At 34.5% G+C, this 25932-nt stretch overlaps 2 protein-coding genes, 1 long non-coding RNA gene and 2 pseudogenes across 10 annotated transcripts; 3 read left to right on the forward strand and 2 right to left on the reverse strand.

The window, feature by feature from the left end:
- The first annotated feature begins 5965 nt into the window (after positions 1–5965).
- LOC104723918 (uncharacterized) lies at positions 5966–12178 on the forward strand. 6 transcript variants are annotated; one of them, XM_087476288.1, is made up of 8 exons: positions 5966–6124; positions 6401–6495; positions 6607–6729; positions 6839–6964; positions 7057–7156; positions 10874–10929; positions 11160–11657; positions 11756–12178. In XM_087476288.1, exons 7-8 carry the CDS (start codon positions 11184–11186, stop codon positions 12074–12076), a joined length of 795 nt encoding a protein of 264 aa, XP_087332414.1. In that variant the 5' UTR covers positions 5966–6124; positions 6401–6495; positions 6607–6729; positions 6839–6964; positions 7057–7156; positions 10874–10929; positions 11160–11183; the 3' UTR covers positions 12077–12178. The 6 variants fall into 6 exon arrangements, with proteins under 6 accessions (XP_087332414.1, XP_019088160.1, XP_010440654.1 ...); XM_087476292.1 differs by lacking the exons at positions 5966–6124; positions 6401–6495; positions 6607–6729 and having other exon boundaries at positions 6924–6964; positions 10874–10934; XM_087476291.1 differs by lacking the exons at positions 5966–6124; positions 6401–6495; positions 6607–6729 and having other exon boundaries at positions 6924–6964; positions 7062–7156; positions 10874–10934.
- Positions 12179–15567: 3389 nt separating this feature from the next.
- Positions 15568–17210, reverse strand: LOC104723914 (UDP-glycosyltransferase 71B5 pseudogene; annotated as a pseudogene).
- On the forward strand, positions 16932–20147 carry LOC104723915 (ER lumen protein-retaining receptor B-like). 3 transcript variants are annotated; one of them, XM_087476456.1, is made up of 7 exons: positions 16932–17070; positions 18438–18677; positions 18786–19051; positions 19150–19265; positions 19404–19501; positions 19716–19779; positions 19867–20147. In XM_087476456.1, the coding sequence occupies exons 3-7, from the start codon at positions 18926–18928 to the stop codon at positions 19901–19903; spliced, it is 441 nt and encodes a 146-aa protein (XP_087332582.1). In that variant the 5' UTR covers positions 16932–17070; positions 18438–18677; positions 18786–18925; the 3' UTR covers positions 19904–20147. The 3 variants fall into 3 exon arrangements, with proteins under 3 accessions (XP_087332582.1, XP_087332584.1, XP_087332581.1); XM_087476458.1 differs by having other exon boundaries at positions 19404–19477; XM_087476455.1 differs by lacking the exons at positions 16932–17070; positions 18438–18677 and having other exon boundaries at positions 18771–19051; positions 19404–19477.
- Positions 20148–21835: 1688 nt separating this feature from the next.
- Positions 21836–22419, reverse strand: LOC109127558 (uncharacterized). The gene is made up of 2 exons (XR_002034122.2): positions 22174–22419; positions 21836–22093 (listed from the first exon to the last, which is right to left on the reverse strand). It is a non-coding gene; the product is annotated as an uncharacterized LOC109127558 (long non-coding RNA).
- Positions 22420–23775: 1356 nt separating this feature from the next.
- Positions 23776–25074, forward strand: LOC104728160 (putative xyloglucan endotransglucosylase/hydrolase protein 1; annotated as a pseudogene).
- The last annotated feature ends 858 nt before the right edge of the window (positions 25075–25932 follow it).

Here is a 25932-nt window from a genome sequence, read left to right on the forward strand (position 1 = left end):
TTGCTCTACTCATTGGTCCTTCAGGTACAAGCAATGGTTCCTCCGCTACAAGGTCCTCAAGTTCAAGCTCAGCTACAAGCTGCTCCTCTTTAGCTCCATCCATGATCACATCATCCCCCTCCTCTTGAAAAGGATTTGACCTCAAATCTGGATCATCTGCCACAAAAGTAACTAAATCAGAAACATTAAAGCTTGAACTCACGTTGTACTTACCTTCAAGATCAAGTTGGTAGGCATTATCATTAGTCTTTCTTGTGATCTCAAAGGGTCCATCGATTCTAGGCATCAGTTTTGACTTCCTTTCAGGTGGAAACCGTTATTTCCTCAAGTGAACCCACACTTGGTCTCCGGGTTTAAATACCATCTTGCACCTTCATTTGTTAGCTTGTTTTGCATAGTGCTTTTTCTTCTCCTCAATGTTTTTTCTAGCTTTCTCATTGATCTGTTTGACAAGGTTAGCTTTGTTTTTCCCATACAAGCTAGCTCTTTCACTCAAAGGTAGAGGGGTTAGATCCAATGGAGATAAAGGATTAAAGCCATAAATGATTTAGAATGGAGAAAACTTAGTTGAAGAATGAACTGATTGATTGTATGCAAACTCAACATGTGGTAAACATGCTTCCCAAGTTTTAATGTTCTTTTTGATCAAGGCTCGCAAGAGAGTAGACAAATTTCTATTAACTACTTCAGTTTGACAATCAGTTTGTGGATGATAAGTAGTGGAGAATAGCAACTTAGTTCCTAGTTTAGACCAAAGTGTTTTCCAGAAGTAACTCAAAAACTTGTATCCCAATGAGAAACAATTGACTTAGGCACTCTATGCAAACGAACAATTTCCTTGAAGAACAACTTAGCAACATGCAAATCATTATCAGTTTTGTGACAAGGTATGAAATGTGCCCTTTTTGAAAACCGATCAGTAACCACAAAAATTGCATCTTTACCAGTCCTAGTTCTAGGCAAACCAAGCACAAAATCCATAGAAATATCATGCCAAGGCTGAGTAGGAATAGGCAAAAGAGTGTACAAACCGTTGGGTTGTACCTTTGATTTAGATTGTTTGCAAGTGACATACCTTCCACATATCCTTTCGACGTCTCTCTTCATGTTCGGCCAATGAAAATGATCTTGCATCACCTTAAGAGTTTTTGCTATTCCAAAATGACCCATCAATCCTCCTCCATGAGCGTCCCTAACAAGTAATTCTTGAAGAGAAAAATTAGGCACACAAAAACGATTATCATAGATAAGGAATCCATCATGCCTATAGTATTTTCCTGCAACAAACTTTTCACAAGCTTTGTACACATCTTTAAAGTCAGGATCCTTCTCATACATCTCTTTAACTTGTTCAAATCTCATCAGTTTAACATCAAGAGTAGAGATTAGAGCATACCTTCGGGACAAGGCATCAGCAACAACGTTTTTCTTACCTTGTTTATACTTGATAACATAGGGAAACGTTTCTATGAACTCCACCCACCTGGCATGTCATTTTTTGAGCTTTTGCTGACCCTTCAAATGTTTGAGGGACTCATGATCAGTGTGAATCACAAACTCTTTGTACAATAGGTAGTGTTGCCATGTTTGTAGCGCTCGAACCAATGCATACAGCTCCTTGTCGTATGTGGGATAGTTCCAGGTCGCTCCTCCAAGCTTCTCACTGAAATATGCAATGGGTTTTTTGTCTTGCATCAAAACAGCTCCAATACCTAAACCAGAAGCATCACACTCAATTTCAAAGGTTTTAAGGAAATTAGGCAAAGTGAAGAGTGGGGCGTTTGTCAGCTTCTCTTTCAAGGCCTGGAACGCTTCTTCTTGTGCTTTCTCCCATTTGAATCCAACATCCTTCTGGATTACTTCTGTAAGTGGTGCAGCTATAGTGCTAAAGTCCTTCACAAAGCGCCTATAGAATCTAGCTAGTCCATGAAAGCTCCTTACTTCTCCAGTGGTCTTAGGACTTGGCCAGTCTCTTGTAGCTTTAACATTCTCCTCATCAACTTTAATGCCATCTGCACTAACAGAAAAACCTAGAAAGACAAGGTTATCCGTACAAAAAGTGTATTTCTTAAGATTGGCAAACAACTTCTCCTCTCTAAGAATTATAAGAACCGCTTCTAAATGCTGAACATGTTCTTCTAGATTCTTGGTATAAACTAAGATATCATCAAAGTAAACTACAACAAAGATTCCAATAAATTTTCTCAAAACATGGTTCATTAACCTCATAAAAGTGCTAGGTGCATGTGTTAGCCCAAAAGGCATAACCAACCATTCATACAAACCATGATTAGTTTTGAAAGCAGTTTTCCATTCATCAACCTCTTTCATGCTTATTTGGTGATATCCACTTTTGAGATCTATCTTAGAAAAGACACAAGAACCATGCAGTTTGTCAAGCATATCATCAAGCCTAGAAATAGGATAACGATACTTTACCGTGATGTTGTTGATGGCTCTAGAATCAACACACATGCGCCAACTTCCATCCTTTTTAGGCACAAGTAGGACTGGGACTGCACATGGGCTCATGCTCTCTCTGATATGTCCCTTCTCCATGAGCTCATTAACTTGTCTTTGCAGCTCCAATGTCTCCACAGAATTAGTCCTATAAGCTGGTCGGTTTGGAAGTGATGCACTAGGAACAAAGTCTATTTGGTGTTCAATACCACGGATAGGTGGTAAGCCTCTCGGATTGTCCTCCGGGAATACGTCATCAAAATCCTGCAAAAGAAAGGTTATATCACTCGGTAACACCGGTGCAAGGTCAGAAAAACTCATGAGAGTTTCTTTGTAAATAAACATAATCAATGGTTGTTCCGAAAATAAATCTCTCTTAACCTCTCCTTTTCTCACAAATAAATTTGAATGCCTCACTGGTTTTCTCTCACAGGCCTTTGACTTTGTTTTTCTTAAACTCTCGCTCTCTTTTTGGTGATTGTGTTTGTGGGGTCGCTCATGGTGTTTGTTTCTTTCCTTTGCTTGAGAATCAACTGATCTTGATAAACTTCATGAGGTGTCAACGAAACTAAGATGATTTTCTTGCCTTTGAACTCAAAAGAATAATGGTTGGTGAAATCATCATGGCTTGTTCTCAGTTAGATTGCCATGGTCTTCCTAGAAGAATATGACTAGCCTCCATAGGTAGAATATCGCACAAAACCTCGTCCTCATATTTCTCAATGACAGTAGGAACCTTTACCTGGATACTAACCTTCATCTTACCATCATTATTAAGCCATTGTAGTTTATATGGCTTTGGGTGCTTCTCCGTAGTCAGCCCAAGCTTCTTAACCATTGTTTACTCGCCACATTAGTATAACTCCCGCCATCAATTATTAGACAACATACCTTATCTCGGACATGGCACCTTGTATGAAATAGATTCTCCCTTTGGTCATGTTCCACAATCGCAGTTTGAACAATAAGTGATCTCCTTGCCACCAATATCTCGCTTTTTGCTGGAATTTCTTCAAGTTCTTCTAGTGAATTAGAAACCACCTCTTCATTTTCTGATTCCATCTCTCCATTCTCCAAGAGAATTATGGTTCTTCTGTTGGAGCATTCATGCACATAGTGTCATCTCCCATGACACTTATAACACGTCACATCACGAGTTCGGGTTCTGGTAGCCTCAACTTTGTCCTTGGTAACTTGATTGGCAACAAACGACTTAGCTTCAAACTTTGGAAGAGCAATTGACTTTTCTCCTTTCTGGTAACTTGGTTTTGGATTAGATTAACCAGCCCCATAAGTTATCCATGTAGTACTTCTCTTCTTAAGTTGTTTCTCCACTAAGATTGCTTTATGTAACATCTCTTCAATCTTCACATAATGCTCCATCTCAAGCCTATCCTGGACATCTCGGTTCAACCCACTCATAAATCTAGCCATAGTCGCTTCTCGGTCTTCAACTACATTAGCTCTTGTGCTTTCTTGGACTTAGGCTCAAAGTGGGCTGAAATTGATAGACATCATCCCCAATATAATTTCTCATGCTCTCTTTGGCCATAAGCTCTTGAATAAGCCCATTAAGTGTATTCCTTAGCTTCTTAGCTTCTTAGTTTTAGCTATAGTCATTGGTTCTTCAAGTACAAGCAATGGTTCCTCCGCTACAAGCTCCTCTGGTTCAAGCTCAACTACAAATTTATCGGGTTCAAGTTCATCGAGTTCAAACTCAGCTACAAGCTGCTCCTTATTAGCTTCATCCATGATCACCTCACTGGAACATGAGTCACCTTGGCCAAAGTTGACGTTACCATAGTTAAGAATAAAAGGCTTGGGTTAATGGATTGTCACTTGGCTATTAGCACAAGGTCTAACGGTATTGTCGATTGGATAAGATTAGTAGTAGTATAAATAAAGAAGAAGGGTTATGGGAATAAAGATCTAGAATCTGGTTAATGTAATAAGGTGGAGGGAGAGAATCCAAGTTCTCTCATTTGTATTATCACGTTATCAATAATAAAGAGATATCTTCTTAGTGGTTCTTTGTTCTTTTAAGTTCTCTGACTTGATCATGTCACATGCGTCCATGCTATTGGTATTGGTGGTAAAATCAAGAAATAAGACGATCATGCAGTAGGGGGTTCTGCGATATTGTAATTATACGTTATTTATTGGTTGACCATCCAAGTTAATTGTACATCGTGGGTGGGAGGTTTTTAAGAGTTGTTGTGTTAATAAGTCTTCAAGTGTGATTTTTGATCTTGGCATATGATGTTAGGCCTATGAACTTTTTGTTATACGTCTTATATCCAATGGAATGTGTTGATGTTTCGTTCTTTTGTTTTCGAGTTCTCGATCGGTGTTATAAATTCTTGATTTCGATTTCCTTTGGTGCTGCTTGTGCATATCCTAGTTTAGTGATGTGTATGTAGTTCCAATTTCTTGTTTCTTTTCTTCTTCTATAGAACCAAAGCTGTTTGGAAAAGCAAAATAAATATAAACGAAGATAAGGAAAAAAAACCGTAAACAAACTTGACCGTTTCTCTTACATCACATTATCATTATATGGAGACAATAACAAAAGAAAAAGTTTGTGGACCAGTATCTGTTATGGTCATTAATGTGTTAGGTCATCAAACGCTTTTGAATATAATTTTTTTATAAATCGCAACTGTATTATTGATACTACAATTCAAAATTGGAAGACATCAAGATCAGTATCTTTCTTATTATTTTTTTAATTTGATGATAGGTGAGTGAATTAGCTTAAAACAGCTCTCCAACCATGAGACGGTTAAGGTTTGATCAGCACACCTAAACCCTGATTTTTGCTTTTTTAACTTCTCTAACCACCATGTACCTAATTCACTATGAACGAACTATATGTCACGCATATTCTTAAAAGTTTATTTTCCAAAATTGAAAACTATAATATACAAAATATAAAAATTAATAAATTTTAAGTAATTACAGGACCTAAACAAACTCCATCCAAGTACACTGATACGACTGGAGAGAAACACACTCGTCCACAGATACATAAAGGACAAAGAAAGCTGTTGAATTACCGGATATACCCTTATGTTTGAAAATTGTCAACTGCTTAATGGATGAACACAAACGTAAAAATCACATAAGGTTATATCTATCTCCTCCTCTGCTCATTTCTAAAAACGTCTCCCACTCTTTCAAAAGAGACACAGTACAACAAACACCATAAAGAGAAAGTGAGTAAAAAAGAGAAAAAACAAAGCAGATGAATTCAATCAGTATGTAAAAAAAAAAAGTGATCATCTTTTACTTTTTGTTTTTTATTCCTTTTTGACCCGCAAAAAATTCTTTGATTTTTTTAGTAATATAAGCAAAAAAAGAAAAGTTTTAATTCTTATTTTTGAGAGACACAGCTCTCTGCGGCCATCCGTTTAGATAGACAGAGACCCGACATGTGTCCGGTTTTTATTGGTTTAGTTTTGTTTTATTATTAATTTTTTTTAATCTTTTCTTCTCTCCCTCGACCAAATCGACACGAGAGAAACACAAAATCAAAACAATACCTTCTCTCTTCGTCTTTTTCGACGAATCTCTCCGCATCTTCAGCGATTTTCCGGGCGACGTTTACTCTCCGTTCCTCTGACACCGCCGTTTTACTCCGTCGTGCCAGCTTAAGCAATTTCAGGTACCGATTTAGGTATTAACGATTTGATTCTGCTTTTGAGCTTTTGAAAAATTTCCTGAGAATATGCTTTAGGTTTCCCTTGTTTTGGAGAATGATTCGGTTAAGGGTTAACATTTGTGGTTGTATCATGTGTTAGCTGTATTCATTATAGATCGCGACATGCAATATTTATTTCCGTGGTTCATGATTTTTTTCACAACTTCTTAATCATTTTATCTGTCTGTGTTTGGGGTTTTTGGTTCTTGTGTTCGTACAATAACGATTGCGACGGAGAAGACTTACCTCTTCTAATTCTTCCTCCTCCTCCTGGTCAATTCGAAGATGGAGAGAGAGTCTTAGCCAACCACAGTGATTGCTTCTACGAAGCCAAGGTAGTGAAAATTTTTGAGGAACTTGTTTTATTATTTGCCTATACTTATTTCTGAGAAACTTATTTTATTGATTGCCTATATTTGATTTGGATTCATGTTTTTGTTTATCAGAAAGCACAGTCTTCTATGTTCGAGAGAAGGAGAGCAGATCCAAAGAATGTGGCTGCAATCATTCTAGGAGGAGGCGATGGAGCTAAACTCTTTCCTCTTACCAAGCGAGCAGCAACACCGGCTGTGAGTGATTATTGATGTAAACGGTTTTGAGAAATATGATGTTTGTTGTGTAGAGAGGAAGTCTTATGTTTCTGATTCTTGAAACACTACTGTTAAACAATATTTGTAGGTTCCGGTGGGTGGATGCTATAGGATGAAACAGGTTCTCGCTGCTACACAAACTCCTGGTGAAACTGGGAAAAAGTGGTTTCAAGGAACAACAGATGCTGTCAGAAAATTTCTATGGGTGTTTGAGGTATGAATAACTTATGATCACTATTGATTGTTGACATTACAATGTTTGTCTCTGTGATAATAATAGTTTCTCCCTAATATCTTTTGTTGCAGAACAGAGTTTACTTGTTTTTTTGAGTATGCTGCTAGAGGTGAGCTTTGCAAGGAGCTTCAAAAATGCAAGTACTTCAGCGATCGCTGCTTCTCAAAGAAGGTAAGGTTAAAAAGCTTTTTTAAACTAGAATCTGATTGATTGTTGACATTGAAAAGGTAGTCTTGTTTGTAGAACAAAAAGGTATTGATTTATTGTATGTTGTCAATGCTTGGTAGTTAAGAACTTACTAAATGCTTGGTAGTTAAGCACTTAATAAATGCTTGGTAGTTGTAACACTTAAACACTAAAAACATTTGTAAACCTAACCTTAAAGCTTTACAATAAACCCAACTACCAAACTCTTCCTTCTCCTTCAATGCTTAAATGGTCTCCTTCAATTTGCTATTTATGTCGCTTCTATGGTCTCCTTCAATAACCTTAAAGATTTACAATAAACCCAACTACCAATTCTTCTTCTCTCCATCTTTCATAGACTTTAGGGTATGAATTCTTTTTCTCTAAACTTTACAGACCTCTTGACTAGCCAAGTTGGGGTGAATAATCCAGAATCTCTTCCATCTTCACCTATTCAAATAAGCTCATCACCTATCCCTCAGTTTAGTACACAATTTAGTGATCTCAACGAGGTAGCTGAAAACTCAAGGGAAGCTAGAATCCGATGGACTGCCCAGGAAGATGTTGTCTTGATCAGTGGTTGGTTAAACATTAGCAAAGATCCAGTCGTGAGCAATGGACAAAAGGGTGGTTCCTTTTGGGAGCGTATTGCGTACTACTATGGAACGAGTGAAGCAGTAGCGGGTAAACCAAAGAGAGGGGCCAGTCAATGTAAGCAGAGGTGGAAAAAAATAAATGAGACTGTCAACAAGTTTGTAGGAGCTTACAACCAAGCTTCGAGTCGGAGAACCAGTGGCCAGTCAGAAGATGATGTTCTCCAAATGGCAAACGAGTTGTACGTCAATGATCAGAAAATGAAGTTCTCTCTAGAGCATGCTTGGAGGCTTCTTCGTCATGAGCAGAAGTGGTGTTCTTCGAATGCTTTGAGAGGACCTGAAAACACCAAACGAACAAAGCTTGATGTGAGTGGCACATATTCCTCCAGTTCAAATACAGCTTCTCGTCTTGAGGAAGAAGCTAATGAACGCCCTCCAGGTGTTAAGGCATCCAAAAGGAAAGCAAAGAACAATGGTGGTGGTACGAAAACTGAGGGTAATTCTCTACAAAAGTTAGAGAAGGCGTGGGAGATCAGAGAGAGAGAAATAGCTGCGAGAGAACGAATTTCCAAGCAACGACTTCTAGCGAGTCTAGTCAACAAAACTGATCTGTCCGAGGCTGAAATCAATCTGAGAAAGAAGCTAATTGATGAGATGTTAGGATAGTTGGTTATTAGTTTGTGTTTTGTGTTTTGTTAAAGTTTGTGTTTTGTGTTTTGTTAAAGTTTATGTTTTGTGTTTTGTGTATGAATCGTTGTAATCAACGTTTAAAGTATGTTTAGTGAATGTTTATGTATCGTTGATGAATCGACTAAATCAATGTTTGTGTTTCACAGGACTCTCTTTTCTTCATTGTTGTTTGTTTTAAATCTGTTCTCATGTGTTGTTAGCAGGTTTCCTTGTGATCTCAAGTCGGCACAAGAGAACATCAAGTCTCTTGTCTTCGATTCTGCTCTTCCCATGACTAAACTCGTGAGCTCAAGTCGGCACAAGAGAACAACAAGTCTCTGGTCTTCAGTGAATCTTGTGATCTCAAGTCGGCACAAGAGAACAACAACCTTCTCGTGACTAAACCCGTGTCTCAACCTTTCCGTCAGAACGTCCGTGAACTTTTTTGTGTTTTTCTTTCCCCACTTGATGTTCAGTAAGCTTGTATATATAGCTTTACGAGAATCGGATACTTCCCAACTCTCTCTTAAACGAGAATCGACTATTTCCCAACTCTCTTGTAAACTCATATTCAGTCTGCTTTATTCTTAAGTTTTAAATATTTTCTCCATCCCAACTCTCTCTTAAAAAATCTCTCATTTCTTATTATCATGTATTCCCCAGATTTAGATGATGAGTATGATGAATTTTTTGATGAACATTTTGGCAATCTATTCCAAGATTGCCTAGATGATTATGGCAATGATCAACAACCAACTACTTCAAGGTGCCAAGAGCTTATATTGATAGACAACACGAAGAAGGGCATATTCAATTATGGAATGATTATTTCAGCGAAAATGCTACGTTCTCTACTGGTAGTTTTCGTCGTCGTTTTCGAATGAACAAATCATTGTTCATTCTTATTGTTGAGGCACTATCCAATGAAGTACCATATTTCCAACAAAGAAGAGATGCTACGGGAAGGTTGGGTCTGTCTGGATTACAAAAGTGTACAGCAGTCATTCGTACTTTGGCATATGGGTGTGCAGCTGATGCAGTTGACGAATACCTCCGCCTCGCAGATAGCACCGCAATGCAATGCTTGGAAAATTTTGTGGAGGGAATTATATATTTGTTTCAAGATACGTACCTAAGAAGACCTACATCAGAGGATCTCCAACGATTACTCAATTTAGGAGAGGACCGCGGATTTCCTGGGATGATCGGAAACATTGATTGTATGCATTGGGAATGGAAGAATTGTCCAACAGCTTGGAAAGGACAGTATTCTCGTGGATCTGGAAAACCTACAATCGTTTTAGAGGTTGTGGCATCGCAAGATCTCTGGATTTGGCATGCATTTTTTGGTCCTCCAGGTACTTTAAATGATATCAATGTTCTTGACCGTTCACCAGTTTTTGATGACATCTTAGAAGGTCGAGCTCCGAGAGTAGATTACTTTGTCAACGGACGACATTACAATATGGCTTACTACCTCACTGATGGTATATATCCGAGATGGGCAACATTCATCCAATCAATTTCACTTCCACAAGATTCGAAAGCATCATTATTTGCAAGGTGTCAAGAAGCTGCCCGAAAAGATGTCGAACGTGCTATTGGAGTCTTGCAAGCTCGTTTTGCGATTGTTAAAAATCCTGCACTTTTTTTGGATAAGGCAAAAATAGGGAAGATAATGCGAGCATGTATCATATTGCACAATATGATAGTAGAAGATGAGCGAGATGGATACAGCATGTCCAATACAGCAGAATTCCATCAACGAGAAGGAAGCGGGACTTCACATGTCGATTTAACATATTCTACAGATAGGATTAACAATCTCGACGATGTGATGGGCGCTTGGAATCAAGTTCGTGATACAACGCAACATCGACGGCTTAAAGCTGATTTGGTTGAACATATCTGGCAAAAATTTGGCACAACTCAATATTAGACCGATGCTAATTATGTTATTCATAATATTTTCATATGTTTCTATCATTCTATGTTTTTTTTTTTAATTATTGTATTCAGTTTTAAGTTTGTGGTTTTTTTAGGATTGTAATATATGTTTTAAAGTTTTTTAATGTAATATATTTGTTTTTTTAATAAATGTATTCTACTACTAGTTTTATTTTTTTAATATTGCATAAATTATATAACTAACATTTATGACATTATAAAATATACTTTAAACATTTTTTTAATAAAAAAAATTAGATATCCAAGGATAACTAATGGGAGGACAAAAGTTTAAAGGAAGGATGTGAAAAAAAAGATGAGATATAAAAGTAAAAAGAAGAGTAACGCTCCTTGCTGGAGAATTTTGAAAAGATTGTGAGAAACGTTCTTCAACACGTGGCGTTCATTTATTGGCACATATTTTTAAAAATAAATAAAAAATAAAAATGTGTAATAAATTTTTTTTTTTTTTTTTGGTATCTGACCAAAGATGGTCTTATAGATTCCCGGATTCTAGTGCAAAGAGAAGGGAAGTTGTCGGAGAAGGTAAGGTATCCGATGATTCTTCTTAAGTTCTTCACATATAATAATGAAGTCGATCTGTTTTTTACTCGCTCACTATTTTCTCAGTTGGTAAAAACAAAAAAACCTGAGAGATTTTCTCGGGAAACGAGTCCTCTGTTTTTTGTCTTTTCCCTTCTCTCTTTGCCGACGAATTTGTGTGTGTTTTTTTTTTGTTCTTGAGAATTCTTGATTTTGCGGGTACTTGTCTTCAGGTCACATAGTTTTATTTTGACAAGATGATTCAAATGGACGGTGGAGATAGGCTTAGAGTGACGTTCTTAGACCGTATGTCAACGGTTGAGAATGGTCGGAGCTCAGTGACTCTTGAAGATATTCTGATGGCTGAAACGAGCGGTTTCCGTTCGCTTACTGCGCCGTCGTCTCCGGCGAGGAACCACTCCAATGGTAGCTTACTTGACGTGATGAGAAGAGAGCGCCGCCGCGATAAAACCGCTTGGAAATCTTTCCGAGATAAGCTCCGTCTCAAACGCACCTCTACTGGTTGGATCTCGTCTAATAATCCTATCCCTACATTGGATAGTCCTATCCGTAATCTGAATAGTGAGAGTCATCGATTAAACCGTCTTGGAGGACTCCTCTCAAACTCCGAGACTGACCGGAGCAGTGGTGACGTTAGCAACGGTGGAGATGAGGCGGTGGAGCGAGAAGGAAGACGCCGGTTAGGCACCGTGTTGGCGGCAGATAGAGAGGTATTGATCAGTTAGTTAAATTAGTTAACAAAACTCTACTGTGGTTTGGTATCAGAACACTTAAAGATTAAGCTTTCTTGTAATCTTTGTTATCTTAGGAAGTTCAGCCGCCGAGGATGTCTCTAATGGAGTTGTTGGAGGATAATGATGGACAAATGTATGATGTCTGCGGCGAGAGAGAAGCGGTGGAGGTGGAGGCGGAAGCCGAGGGAAGAAATGGTTGTGGAGGAGGAGAGGCGGTGGGGATGACGGCGACGGCGGAGTTGAGTTGTTGCGTGTGTATGATAAGGAGTAAAGGTGCGGCTTTTATACCGTGTGGACATACGTTTTGCAGATTGTGTTCGAGAGAGCTTTGGGTACAGAGAGGAAACTGTCCGCTATGTAACACTACCATTTTACAAGTTCTTGATATTTTCTAGGTTAGCTTTTCTTTTGCTGCTGTTGTATATTATTATTCAGGTGATTCTATTGTTTTCTTCACTTGTTTGTTTGTGAATCTCAAACATGAACCTTCACAACAATGCTCATTAGAAGCCGAAGAGAAGATTAAGCTCCCATAGAAAGAAAGACTTTCTTCACTAGTTATAAATTTACTACGATGATAAGAGGAACTAATTAGCGATGATAAATTTACATGAACCAATTTCAACGTCCAACATAACTGATTTTGGGAACCACCATCGGCACATAAATAAAAACCAAGATTACCCAAACTGCCATGAATTATCCTCACTAATGCTACATTTTGCCGAAATAAGCTCCCATAACTCAAAACATAATATAGAAATCTATATAATAATAACAATCCGAATAAATGCGACCAGTAGTTGTGTTTTTTCAATCGTACATTTTGGATATTTTCTGAAAAGTCATGATGAATCATTAAAACGGTTATTTATAAAAAGTTACAACTGTTCACTGTAAAATTATGTTGATTGGAACATTCATATCTTTTGAAATCTATATATATTTGTCTGTTTGAACTGTTTTCATTTTTTTGCCATGACACAAAATCAACTAAAAATTCAATTTCAACGGTTTATACATTTTTCTAAATTATTTTCTAGCATTCATTCTTTTAACAAAAGATTTTTGGAATGATAAATCTAATTTACATCTTTTAGTTAATTTTAAATATAAAAGTTTAATGAAAATACCTAGAGTGTTTTTCCAAGAGTTAGATGGATTACATAGTGAGTTTTTGGATTTGACTTTTCAATATGGTAATAAAGATGCTTTCATATATAAAAATTTAATGAAAATACCTATATATAATAACAATCCGAATAAATGTCACCAAAAGTTGTGTTTTTTCAATCGTACTTTTTGAATAATTTTCCAAAAAAATCTGTAGATTATTTAAATTGTGTGTTTTACAAAAAGTTGTGATTGTTCGTTGTAACGGTTTTTTGTAAAGTTGCAACTGTTCATTGTAGAGTTATGTCTATTTGTATATTCGTATCTTTTGAAATCTGTACCAAAAGTTGTGTTTTTTCAATTGTACTTTTTGGATAATTTTCTAAAAAAATCTGTAGAAATTTTGAATTGTGTGTTTTACAAAAAGTTGTGATTGTTCATTGTAACGGTTTTTTGTAAAGTTGCAATTGTTCATTGTAGAGTTGTGTCTATTTGAATAGTCGTATCTTTTGAAATCTATATAGATTTGTCTGTTGGAACTGTTTTCATTTTTTTTTTTGCCATGACACCAAATAATATAAAATTTCAATCTCAACGGTTTTTACAGCTCTCTAAATTATTCTCTAGCATTCATTCTTTGAAAAGTAAAAAATTATAGCATTCATTTTTTTAAAAGTAAAAAAGATTCCTCCAGTTCTTGATTTAACAAAAGATTTTTGGAATGATGAATCTAATTTATAACTTTTAGTTAATTTCATATCTAGAGTCTTTTTCCAAGAGTTAGATTGATTATATAATGAGCTTTTGGATTTGACTTTTGAATATGGTAATAAAGATATCTTTTATTTAAAAGCAGTTTATATGAGTTTGTAGGTATAATCAAGTGCAGACACAACAGTTGTGATTTTTCGTAGTACCTTTTTGTAAAAAAATGTCTTTCTTTGTTTTTTTAATTCAAACGGTTTTATCTGTTCATCTTAGAGTTGTGTCTTTTTACTATATTTTATTTATATTTTTTCATCACAACTTTTCGTTCTAATAGGTGTGTCTATTTAAATAGTCATGCTTTTTGAACTCTCTTTATATTTGTCTCTTCATCACTAACTAACAAGTTCGTTGAAACAAAATTTCCATTTTATGTTGAATCTAGATAATGAAATGATTATAGAAATAGAGAAAAATACAACTTAATATTGAATTTACAGTTGCGTCTATTTATCTTAACTTTTCGTTTAAAAAATATAATAACAATCTGAATAAATGAGAACAACAGTTGCGACTTTTCGTAGTACATTTTTGTAAAAAAATTCATTTTATTTTTTCTTTTTAAAAAAACTCAAACAGTTGTATTTGTTCATTGTAGAGTTGTGTCTTTTCACTATATTTTATTCATAATTTTTCATCACAATTTTATTCTAATAGGTGTGTATATTTAAATAGTCATTTCTTTTGAACTCTCTATATATTTGTCTTTTCATCAATAACTTACAAATCATTGTTCGTTGAAACAAAATTTTTATTTTATGTTAAATCTAAATAATTTGAATATTAATATCTAATATTTAATGTTATTCTATAATCTAACTAAAATTTTAGAATGATTATAGTAATATAGAAATTTAATAAAACTTAATATAGAATTTACAGTTGCGTCTATTAAACTTAACTTTTCGTTAAAAACTATTTTAATATTTAAAATTTATTTTATTTTGTTCTTAAGAGCTGTGTATTTTAATTTTAATTTTTTGTTGATATTGTTTCACTCATTATTAAATATATTTTTAATTATAGTTCTTTAATAGTAAATTACATTACTCATTATAACCATTAGTTCAATATTCTCAGTAAGGATCATTTTTTCATAATGATTCTTTTTTAATTTTAACTCTTTACCATAATTCTTCATAAAAATATATTATATTTATAATACTTTAAACAATATGTTTTGCAAAGTTGCGTCTATTCTATATAATATTTTTTGTTATAAGTTTTCATTTTGATTATTGTGTTTTTAGTAACAGTTTATGTATTTAAACTATTCTATTACATTCAAATAATTTTATAATGTATAATTTTAAATTTTTAAGTTTTTTTTTCTAAAATAGTTCCCTCGCAACATCGCGGGGGTCTTAGTCCTAGGTGGAAGAATATAAAAGTCATAATCTAATCGTCAAAACTCAAATGTAGCATATAGAAGAGGATTGAATATTGGGAAAAAAAAAGCTGGGAATCGAAAGAGAGAGTTCAACAGGAATAAATTTGGACACTTTCTTGGCTTGGTGGGGAAGCTTATGGCCATGCCCTATATCCTCCAAAAAAGAAAAACCACCCTTTAATTGTTGTATCTCTTGTGTCAAGATTTGAAGCTGGAAGAGTTCATAATCACGGAAACTCACTAAGACATTGTAATAGAATCTTTCACATATATATATGTCAACACCGTTGGTTAATTAGGTTTGAGGTACGATATCTTCAAAGTTTTTTTTTTTTTTTTTTTTTTTTTTTTTTTTTTTTTTAGTTAAGGCAAATGTTTAAAAAAATACTCGGACATAAATGATAGCTTATATAGGTTTAGTATCATGCATTTAAGCCAGCACACACCAACATGTTAAGTCAACATTGTTGACGGACGATGTTTAGGTCAATGCTAGTTTTGGTTCAATAGGGCTAATTAGTTCGTGAAATTTTAGGCTAATGTATCGTGGTTTGTATAGTTTTCGGCAGTTTTCATATAATTCTTACATAGTTCCTTACCTTAATGGCTTAATGATAGTTCATGTAAAATTGACATTGTTTCCTCAGAAATGTAACATACATAACATTACAATTTGGAACTTTAGGTCATCGTATCTCACTTAATCAACATGCAAATTCAAATAAGCTATATTATATTATATGTCACGTCTTGTATAAACGTTTGCAAAGCCACCTGCGAAGATCCACCTTCCATTAACGCCACGTGACACTTCTCTGCCATCTCCTTCACTCTATCCCTAACGTCACTATTCTCCTCCATCACACGCCTGATCGCTTTCTCTATCTCCTCCGCCGTAACGGTCTCCATTTCTCCGGTCATCAATTCTCCCTAAAATATTTCCGTATCTCCACCGCTAATCCTAGCTCCTCCACCATCTCGAACGCGTTTACCTTCTGCCCTGAGTAAAGCGGCCACACCACCATCGGAACACCAAACCACAAGCTCTCCAACATCGAGTTTGAGAGCTTGTGGTGCCCATCGCAGGTTTTGCTAGCACCGCCGCTTGTGGTGCCCATCCGATTACCTTCCCTCTATCCGATGTCCGATCTAAGAATCCCGCCGGGAGAACCTCCTCAAGATTCGTAAAATCTCCGGGACGTTCGGTCATTATATTCGGGGATGCACGACGGAGAGACAAAAGAAACCGGTGACCGCTTCGTTCTAGCGCGACGGCGATTTCTTTAGTTTGTGTCTCACTGAAACCTCCCATGCTCCCAAAGCAGAGGAACACAACCGACTTAGCCGGTTGTTCATCGAGCCACCGCAAAATCTCCGGTTGCTTGTCAATGTTTTCTAGATGCAACACTGGTCCTATTGGATAAACTTGAGGAAGATGATCACCACCACCAATATTGTTGAACATTTTCAAAGCGTGTGATTCGAGCTCATCAACTGTATTTACCAAAAAACCCTTCATCTTTCGGAAAGATCTGGCTTGAGCTAGAAACAAAGGTAGCCACTGTTTTGAAGTGAAGAGATAAGGCAGTAACTTCACAGGATAAGGACGAGTCAAACACGGAAACTCCAACTCAGTGACGACCGACTCTTCCAACTCGCTGACGTCATACTTTTTCTCGTCGTGCATCAACTGAACGTGAAGTGTGATTCCTAAAAACGTAGCGCTTGATGCGTAAAACATATAACACGGAACTTCGAATTCGTTAGCTATATCTATCATTGAGGAACAAAACATATCTACTACTAAACCGGCGAGTCGTCGTGTTGGATCATCCACGATTCTCGTGACTATATCTCTTACCTTTGAATTTTGTTCCTCTATGTAGACTTGAGTCGGCTGCTTCGGATCTGCTGTTATTGGTTGTTCTTTGACGGCGGAGATGGTTTCGTAACGGAGGCGATCTTGAGATGTCGTGGAGAGAGATGCTATATAGGTGGAATCATCGGCGACGTTGTTAATGGAAGGGATTATGATCACGGTGATCGTGAGGCGGTCATCGCTGCGGACAAGTAGCTTCGCTAGCTCGATGGTTGGCTTGCGATGACCGATTCCTGGTAACGGTATGAACACAAGCTCAATCTTCATTTATCTGTTTAGTTGGGTTGGGATTAGTTAAAGCCGAAGCCTGAAGGTGTAGTAGTAAGTTCTATAGCCTATAAATTATAGGGCTACGTAATTTGGTCCATGTTATATAGAATATAGTTGTGCCGATGACAAAAACTTTAAACACTTAAAATATTTTCTATAAAAGTATAAAGATTCATAACTTAAAAAAATATAGTTTTTTTTACGCATGAATCACATCGTTTAAACTCTGAAATTACATGAGGTTTGCAAAGATAATTTAGTTTCTAGCGTATTAACTGAAAATTATTTTCTAAAATTTTGGTTTTTTTTTTTTAACTTTTGCAATGGTTCGGTTTGTGTTGATATGATATTTTAAGGACTTTATTACATATACATGCTTTTAATACACCAGTTATATAGTTAAGTTTTCAAATATGATGATATATGTAAACTGTGGTCCTGATTGTTAACTGTTGTTACTTTTGGCTGTAGAGACTTTGACTTTAAAATTTTAGCTATAGAGAATTTGGCGGTAGATACTTTGACTGTTAAAACTTTGAAAACTTTAAAAACTTTAACCGTTAAAATCTGATTGTTTACCAACAACTTTTAAAGCTGTAGCTATTTTTATTATTATCATTAGATTTTAATAATATAATTATAATAAATATAAATTATGTCAGAATTTAATCCATATAGCAATTTAATAACAATTTTTTTTATTAATGATAAATTATAATTTTTAAAATGTGAGTCTATCAGATATATGATTTTGTTTGAAAATTCTGTTTTTCTTTTGTTTTTGGTGATTGGTTTTAGATTGATTTTTAATTGTTTTGAATTTTTTTTAATTGAGCAGTTATACTAGCAGTCAAACATCCATTAAGCACTTATTAATGCATTGTTTTGAATGTTACTCTCTTAATAATGATGAATTTCATAAATCTTTTACACCATTATTAATGATGATGATGAAAAAAATAAAAATTATTATTGAAATGGATCTTCAAAGAAAGAAAAAAAGTGAAGTGACTTTAGTGCAGTGGCCAAAGATAAGTCCTTAATGCACAAGGCACCATCACATCTAGGGATCGAGTCCCGCTCCCTACGAATATAGGGATTAGACTAATGGGCCGGCCTGTTGTGGCCCAATGGTTGACAAAAAAAAAAAATTATAATAATTAATTTGTAAAAATAGGGTATGTATCATGTTGTAGCTGGTTTAATCTGGTTTTGGAATAACCGACATGTCCCGTAACCAAACAATCAGCTTCCGGTTAACCAAACTTGGCTCATAACCAAAAGAAGTTTTGGGCCTGGGCTTAAGATTTTCTCATCCGTTTGTTTTCAATTTTTCCAGGAAAAGAAAAACAGCAGCGGAAACGAGATCTAGCACAGACGTCTCTCGTGTTGCCGTCGCCGGAGAAGACTACAACGAACGAAGCAAGGAGCTTAATAAAACCCTAAATCGATCAAGTTTCTCAAATTCCGTTGAAGAACAAAAACAAGATGAACATTTTCAGATTAGCCGGTGATATGACTCACCTAGCTAGTGTTCTTGTATTGCTTCTCAAGATCCACACCATCAAATCCTGCGCCGGTTTGTTCCATTTCGAGAATCAAATCCTTTTGGAATTCAAAATGTTATGATTTGGTTATGTATGTTTAGTGAGTATCATCATCTCCTTTGGTTTTGGGAATTTCACAGGTGTTTCACTAAAGACTCAAGAACTCTACGCCATTGTCTTCGCGACTCGATATTTAGATATTTTCACGAGTTTCTATTCAATCTACAACACTCTTATGAAGTTGATATTCTAAGGAAGTTCGTTTTCGATAGTTTGGTACATGAGGTACCATAAGACTGTTCGTAGGACTTATGATAGGGAGCAAGATACGTTTCGTCATTGGTTCCTTGTGCTTCCTTGCTTACTCTTGGCTCTTTTGATTCATGAAAAGTTTACCTTTCTTGAGGTTTGTTCTTCTTGCTCGCCAGAACAGTTTATATTGCATTCTCTTTTTTTTTTTCCGAAGATAGTGTTATTTCACATCTTCTGTATAATAATTTTCAGGTCTTGTGGACATTTTCATTGTACTTGGAGGCTGTTGCTATACTTCCCCAGCTTGTTCTGCTGCAGAGGACTAGAAATATCGATAACTTGACAGGGCAATACATATTTCTCCTTGGGTATACATATCTCTTGTTGACTAGTTTCATTTCTATCCTATTCACTTTGGTGACATCTCAGATCTGTGTCTTGATGTTTTAGTTGCCTTCTAAGTAAGCTTCATATTTGATATACAATTTGATGTCGTCTTGTTGCAGGGGATACCGAGGACTCTACATCCTCAACTGGATCTACCGTTACTTCACTGAACCACACTTTGTTCACTGGATAAGTTTGACTACTTACCTCCCTCAAAGTTCGTTGTCAAGTCTCCAGTTGTGCACATTATAACGTCTGTTGATATGTTTGTGCCTACTTAGATTAGTGAACTTCTTACCGCGTAACATGACATGCTCAAGAACTTTTTACCGTTCAGTGATATCTTTAATTTAGTTTCTGTAGCCTTTGTGGATTATTTGTTGACACAATTCAAATGAAATCGTGTGACATTTGTTGTGTTGTTTTCGTAGCATGGATCGCTGGGCTCCTTCAGACATTGCTCTACGCTGATTTCTTCTACTACTACTTCCAAAGGTAACATATTTCCATCTTTGGCCTCTTTGTTCATGAAATAAACTCACAACTCTTGACTAAATGGTTTGGATTAATCATAATACACAGCTGGAAAAACAATAAAAAGCTGCAGCTACCAGCTTAGTCTCTAATTTGTCGATGCTTTGGGAAACAAATTTGGTTATAGCCCACGAGGAGTTTGGGATTATAGAAGAGAAAGGTTATATAGAATGTGTAAACTCTTCATCTATCTAACTTGTTAAGTTTGTTGTACTTCTCAAAACTGTATTTGTTCTCCTTCAAGATTAGTGGTATAAGTTTATTTATATATGGAACAATAAACATGATTTTGAATGCTCTCAAATATAAATAGTTGATTTGTTCGAGTATCCTCTTCTCATGTATCTAATCGAGATTTCAGCATTCTCTGTGTGTCTTTGTCCAAGACTCATTTTACGATAAAGTATATAATACTCTTTCTGTCTCACAAAAATTGATGTTTTGAAATATTTTTTTGTTCCACAAAGATTGACGTTTTGTAAACTTCAAGAAGTAATCATTGAAAATATTTAATTTTTTTGAATTGTTATTGGTTTATATTTTCTCTCTGTACCAAAAAGTAATTATAAATTAATTTATAAAGAAAAACTAAAATTTTTCTTAATATGTGTGAAAATGTCAAAACATCGATCTTTGTGAGACAGAGGGAGTATCTGTTAACCAACTAACGATATGTTAACGAGAACGAACTAATATGTATGTTCTTGAAATTAACCAAATGCTTTTTAAGTATCAAACTAAGTCTCTCTCGGCCACTCAATCCCACACCATTCTGTTTGAGAAACGAAAAGACATGAGGGTTTATTGTGTTTGTTATTATTTATTTGATGGGAAAAATGCTAAAAAAAATCCCGAGTTATTTTTAGTTGGATCTTTAATACACAATTGTTTTGGATTGGAATAAAAATACACCAAATAATAAAAATGTGTCATTTAAAACCCAAAAAAATTAGTGTTGTTATTTTCATACCCACGATTTTTTAACAAAATCAAAATTCCAATTTTACCCTGGTTATCTAATTAATTATTAAGTTTTAATATAAAAAAATTCGGTTTTTTGTTAACCATATCAAACCAGAAATTAACCATGGTTATCTTCTTTCTCCTCCTCTCTCTCATATCCTAGTTGCTCCTCTCCTTTTCACATAATTTAGTAGGGACAATTCTTTGGTTCACTCTTAACATGAACCCTTTTGTTCATTTCTCCTTATTTTAGCCAATAAGAATCTGACATCTTATAATATATATAAGAATATATTTATTCACCTCTTTATAAAATAAGGAAACAAAATCTGTATACATTATTATAAAATTTAAAAGTTAAACCACTTATTTATAAACCCAAAACCGATCTATAATTTCATTCTAATTGTAAAATATAAACCCTAACCATCTCATTTGTAAACTCAAACCGACATATAATTTCACTCTAATTGTAAAATCTAAACCCTAACCATCTCATTTGTAAACCCAAACCGACATATAATTTCGTTCTAATTGTAAAATCTAAACCCTAACCATCTCATTTGTAAACCCAAACCGACATATAATTTCGTTTTAATTGTAAAATCTAAACCCTAACCACTTCATTTGTAAACCCAAACCGACATATAATTTTGTTTGAATTGTAAAATCTAAACCCTAATCACCTTATTTGTAAACCCAAACCGATATATCATTTCATTCTAATTGTAAAATCTAAACCAATACAATATATAACTTTCCTTAAAAAAAATTATACAGAATTTGTTTCCTTAATATGGATTGCTTTTTAATTTAGTTTTGATTTATATTTTTAAACAAAATAATATATAAAAGATTCTCATTGGATTATATATAAAATAATATATAAAAGATTCCTATATATATATATGTAAACAGGAAAGTTCCCTAGGAGTGAACCTAAGTATTTTTCATTTGGTACCTAAACTTAAAGTTAATATATATACAAAGGTTATGTTAAGAGAGAGATTACTTTTTATAGGAAAAGACCTAAACTATGCCAAATTACACATCATTATGCACAATATGATAAATTAATTATCAATAACATCAATTTCAAAACCCAAATTTTAAAAAAGTGGCGAGAAAAAGAAGAAAATTACAGTTTCTTGAGATGCTCCTTTGATACCGAGAAGCTGGTTAATGCTCTAACCACTACCGGCCGGTGACAAATTCAGTTTTAAAAATCAACGGAAAAAATGATAATTGAAAAACATAAAAATCAAACCTTTATCTGTATCAGTCTCCGCCGCACGCACAACAAATCTCCATCCTACGAACAAAGAACAAAATCAGTAAAGAAAAAATCGAAGACATTGTCCAGAAGCATCAATCTATCGAAATGTAAAGTACCCGGTGATCGGAAGACCAATGTCGATGAACCAGAACGCCGACAAGTGAAGTCGACGAAATCAGGATTACAGAGAGAGAACTCCGACTCTGTCTACGGAGGTAACTCTGGATGAATGGATGGAGGAGACGGTGTTGAGAATCGAAGTAGTCATAGAAGCGACGGAGGAAAGAAGAATCGTCTATGGCCGGAGATAATGACGATGATATTAGAGAGAGGGGGAAAAAGAGAGATCCCGGTTCGACATGGTTAACAGAAAACCCAAACTTTTTATATTAAAAATTAATAATTAATTAGATAATCAAGATAAAATTAAAATTTTGATTTTGTTGAAAAATTGTTGGTATGAAAATAACAACACTAATTTTTTTGGGTTTTAAATGACACATTTTTATTATTTGGTATATTTTTATTCCAATCCAAAATAATTGGGTATTAAACGTTCAAATAAAAATAACTTAAGTTTTTTTTTGGCTTTTTTTCCCTTTATTTGATAAATGTATCGTGAAATTTCATTAAAATTATATATATATATATATATAAAAAGTATTTTTAAAAAATACTATTAACCAAGACATGACACGGACCTTCATCTAATTAATACAGTATAGACTTTTAATGAATGCTCTGTTATGGGGTGATGATTTTTCTCTTGCAAAATGAACGTGAATCCTATTTCAAATTTAGGATATACAAAGATATAAGTAAATCTATAATTTGAACTATGTCGATGATGTAGAATGTTTAATCCATGATTCAACAATGACATGAGAGAATGTCTTATCCCACATTTACAGTTTTTAACAAAAAGAAAACAATTATATGAAGAAAAAGACTAATTCTCAAGAGAGCAGTTAGAAATACATTTATTCGTATAATTATTTAAGTGGATGACATCATAGAAATACATTTTTGTGCTCAGTTACAGTAAATTGTTTATATATATATATATATATATATATTTGCAGTAATTCAATTTAATATTTACAATGAAATTATCACAACTACTAAATTGAATTACTATTTTCGACGTAAATCTCCAATTTATTTATTTATTAACCTTTATAAAAGATTTCATCTAAACACAATTTCTGGTGGTTCCAAATGATTGGAAAATTCATCTTAAAGATGGTGGACCAGAGTTTAATTTTTGGAAATGCGATTATAAAAATAGTTGCATCACTATATAAACACATAAAACTGCAAGGACACCCAAGATTTTTTTCACATGTATGAAAGTGAGTAGATCGATCTTAAAGTATTCACTTCTATCACTCTTTGGTCTTGTATATTTTCATTTTTGCATTTTCAGATCTTCTAGAACCAATTTTTTAACGAACAAACTTAAAGAATTAGTTACTAAGATCTAAAACTAAAATTGTCATAGTCAATGCATTAACGAATCTGTAACCCTTCAATACTAGATAACACATATGTGTGTTGTAGCGGTGTGCGAGGGTAGCCGCGTGAACACACCCATAACTCTAGTATCTATGGCAATAAATACGTTTATACCAAAATTGTATATATATACATTTGTTTGGTCAAGAAATGAGAAACGAGATATATTGCTTCACGAGAAGTACTCAAAAACAACAATTAAGATGGAATATATTTTAATATTTGGTTTTGTTTGGGCACTAATGTTGATCATTAAGGCTGATGCCACTAGAGTTCATGGAGTTAGAGGAATTGCCATAAACCAAGAATCTGGTTTTGATGAGAACTATGTGGTTACATGGGGACAAGATCATGTCTTAAAATCCAACCAAGGCAAAGAAGTTCAGCTTACCATAGATTATTTTTCAGGTTCTTTGATTTTTTATATTGTTTTTTTTTATTTCCATTTTAAGATACAATTTTATGATGTTGTTCTTAGAATCATGTCACACACGTATAGGTTCTGGCTTTGAGTCCAAAAACCACTACGGATCAGGATTTTTCCAAATGAGAATTAAAGTGTTTGGAAACAATTCTTCTGGCGTTGTCACTGCCTTTTACGTTCGTATTTGTTTTATTCTCTCCTTTTAGAATAATCATTTTATATGGATCTCAGTTAGCAACATTGGTGAAACTTTTGTCATGTATTTATTTGTGAAATATTGGTTATAGTTGACTTCGAAAGGAGACACCCACGACGAGGTTGACTTTGAGTTCTTGGGGAACGTAGAAGGAAAATCAATAACGTTACAGACAAATGTGTACACCGAAGGTAGAGGAAACAGAGAACAAAGGTTTGATCTTTGGTTCGATCCCACCATTGACTTCCACACTTATGGCATTCTTTGGAATCCATACTATATAGTGTACGTATTTATTTACTTATTATTATTTATGAATACTAAATGAGTGTCACCTTATGTGCATGCGAGTTTGTTTTTTGTTTGTAAAAGTTAATTTAAAAGTTGTCGTGTGATTATTTTTACATAATTAAACAGAATGATTATTGATATATTTGATGTGTATATATAATGACAATTGCCCAAATATAATGACAAGATGATTTGATAATAGGTTTTACGTGGACAGTATCCCAATAAGAGTGTTCAATAACAACACAAGCAATGGCGTGAACTATCCATCGAAGCCAATGCAAGTAGTGAGTAGTTTGTGGAATGGAGAAAACTGGGCAACAGATGGTGGTAAAACCAAGATTAATTGGACCTATGCTCCTTTCAAGGCACATTTCCAAGGTTTCTCCGACTCCGGCTGTCACGTCGATGATCCAAGTAACAATTCCAAAGCTTGCGGTTCATCAATATATATATTGGTGGAACACCATGATGCTAAGTGTCTTCGAGCAGAAGGTCTACAAGACTGTAAGAGAGAAATATATGAACTATGACTATTGTTCTGATCAAGCTAGATTTTCGGTTCTTCCTAGTGAATGTCGATATAGTTAAGTACAATAACAAATATGGTTTTAAACCGAATTCATTGTTTGAATTTGTTTTGCGGTCAAAGTTACTAGCATAAAATTTGTGCTAGTGTTCATTTTGAACAAACCAGCTGATAGAAAGTAGATACATATATACTTAGAGAAGTTAAGAAGATTTTTGGTGTAACAATCTTTCATTTGAGACTGTTGTGAATACCACAGTTTTGTCTAAATTGGAATCTTATAAACTATAATGCCTTCCCTACTTTTAAGTTATATTCCATCATTGTTCATGGATCCATTACTCCCAAACACACTCGATTTGTATTTGTTGCATGATTTCACACATATTTGGCTAGTATCAACCGCCTTATCCATATATCAGTATGAAACAATTGATTTTATACTCAAATAATACGGCGATTGTATTCGTGCACTAGCTACCTCACAAAACCGATTTTAAACTACAATAAAATAAAACTGTATGATATAATTAATTAAAAGCTGACAGAAGAAACTTATAGGCCTAAATGAAATAAAAGCGTACAAAATGTTTGTTCATTATTAACATTTCTAAATTAAGTCACATTAAAAACAAAGCTATAAACTAGTGAATTTAATATGTGATAGCTTATTTTATACTCCCTCAGTTCCATTATAAAAGGTTTTTTTTGTCTAAAAGCACAAAGATTAAGAAATAATAAATGTTTAATCATTTCACATAGTTAAAGTTAAACCAATAGAAAAATACTGTAGAATTTAAATAGTCAAAAAAATTAAATTAATATTAAAAAATGCATATAAACTTGAAAAAAATCTTATAATATAGAACAAACGGGAAAGGCTAAAAGATCTTATATACTGGAACACAGAAAGTATATAT

Source organism: Camelina sativa, chromosome 11, assembly GCF_030686135.1.
Source record: "Camelina sativa cultivar CO46 ecotype springtype chromosome 11, ASM3068613v1".
Lineage (NCBI taxonomy): Eukaryota > Viridiplantae > Streptophyta > Magnoliopsida > Brassicales > Brassicaceae > Camelina > Camelina sativa.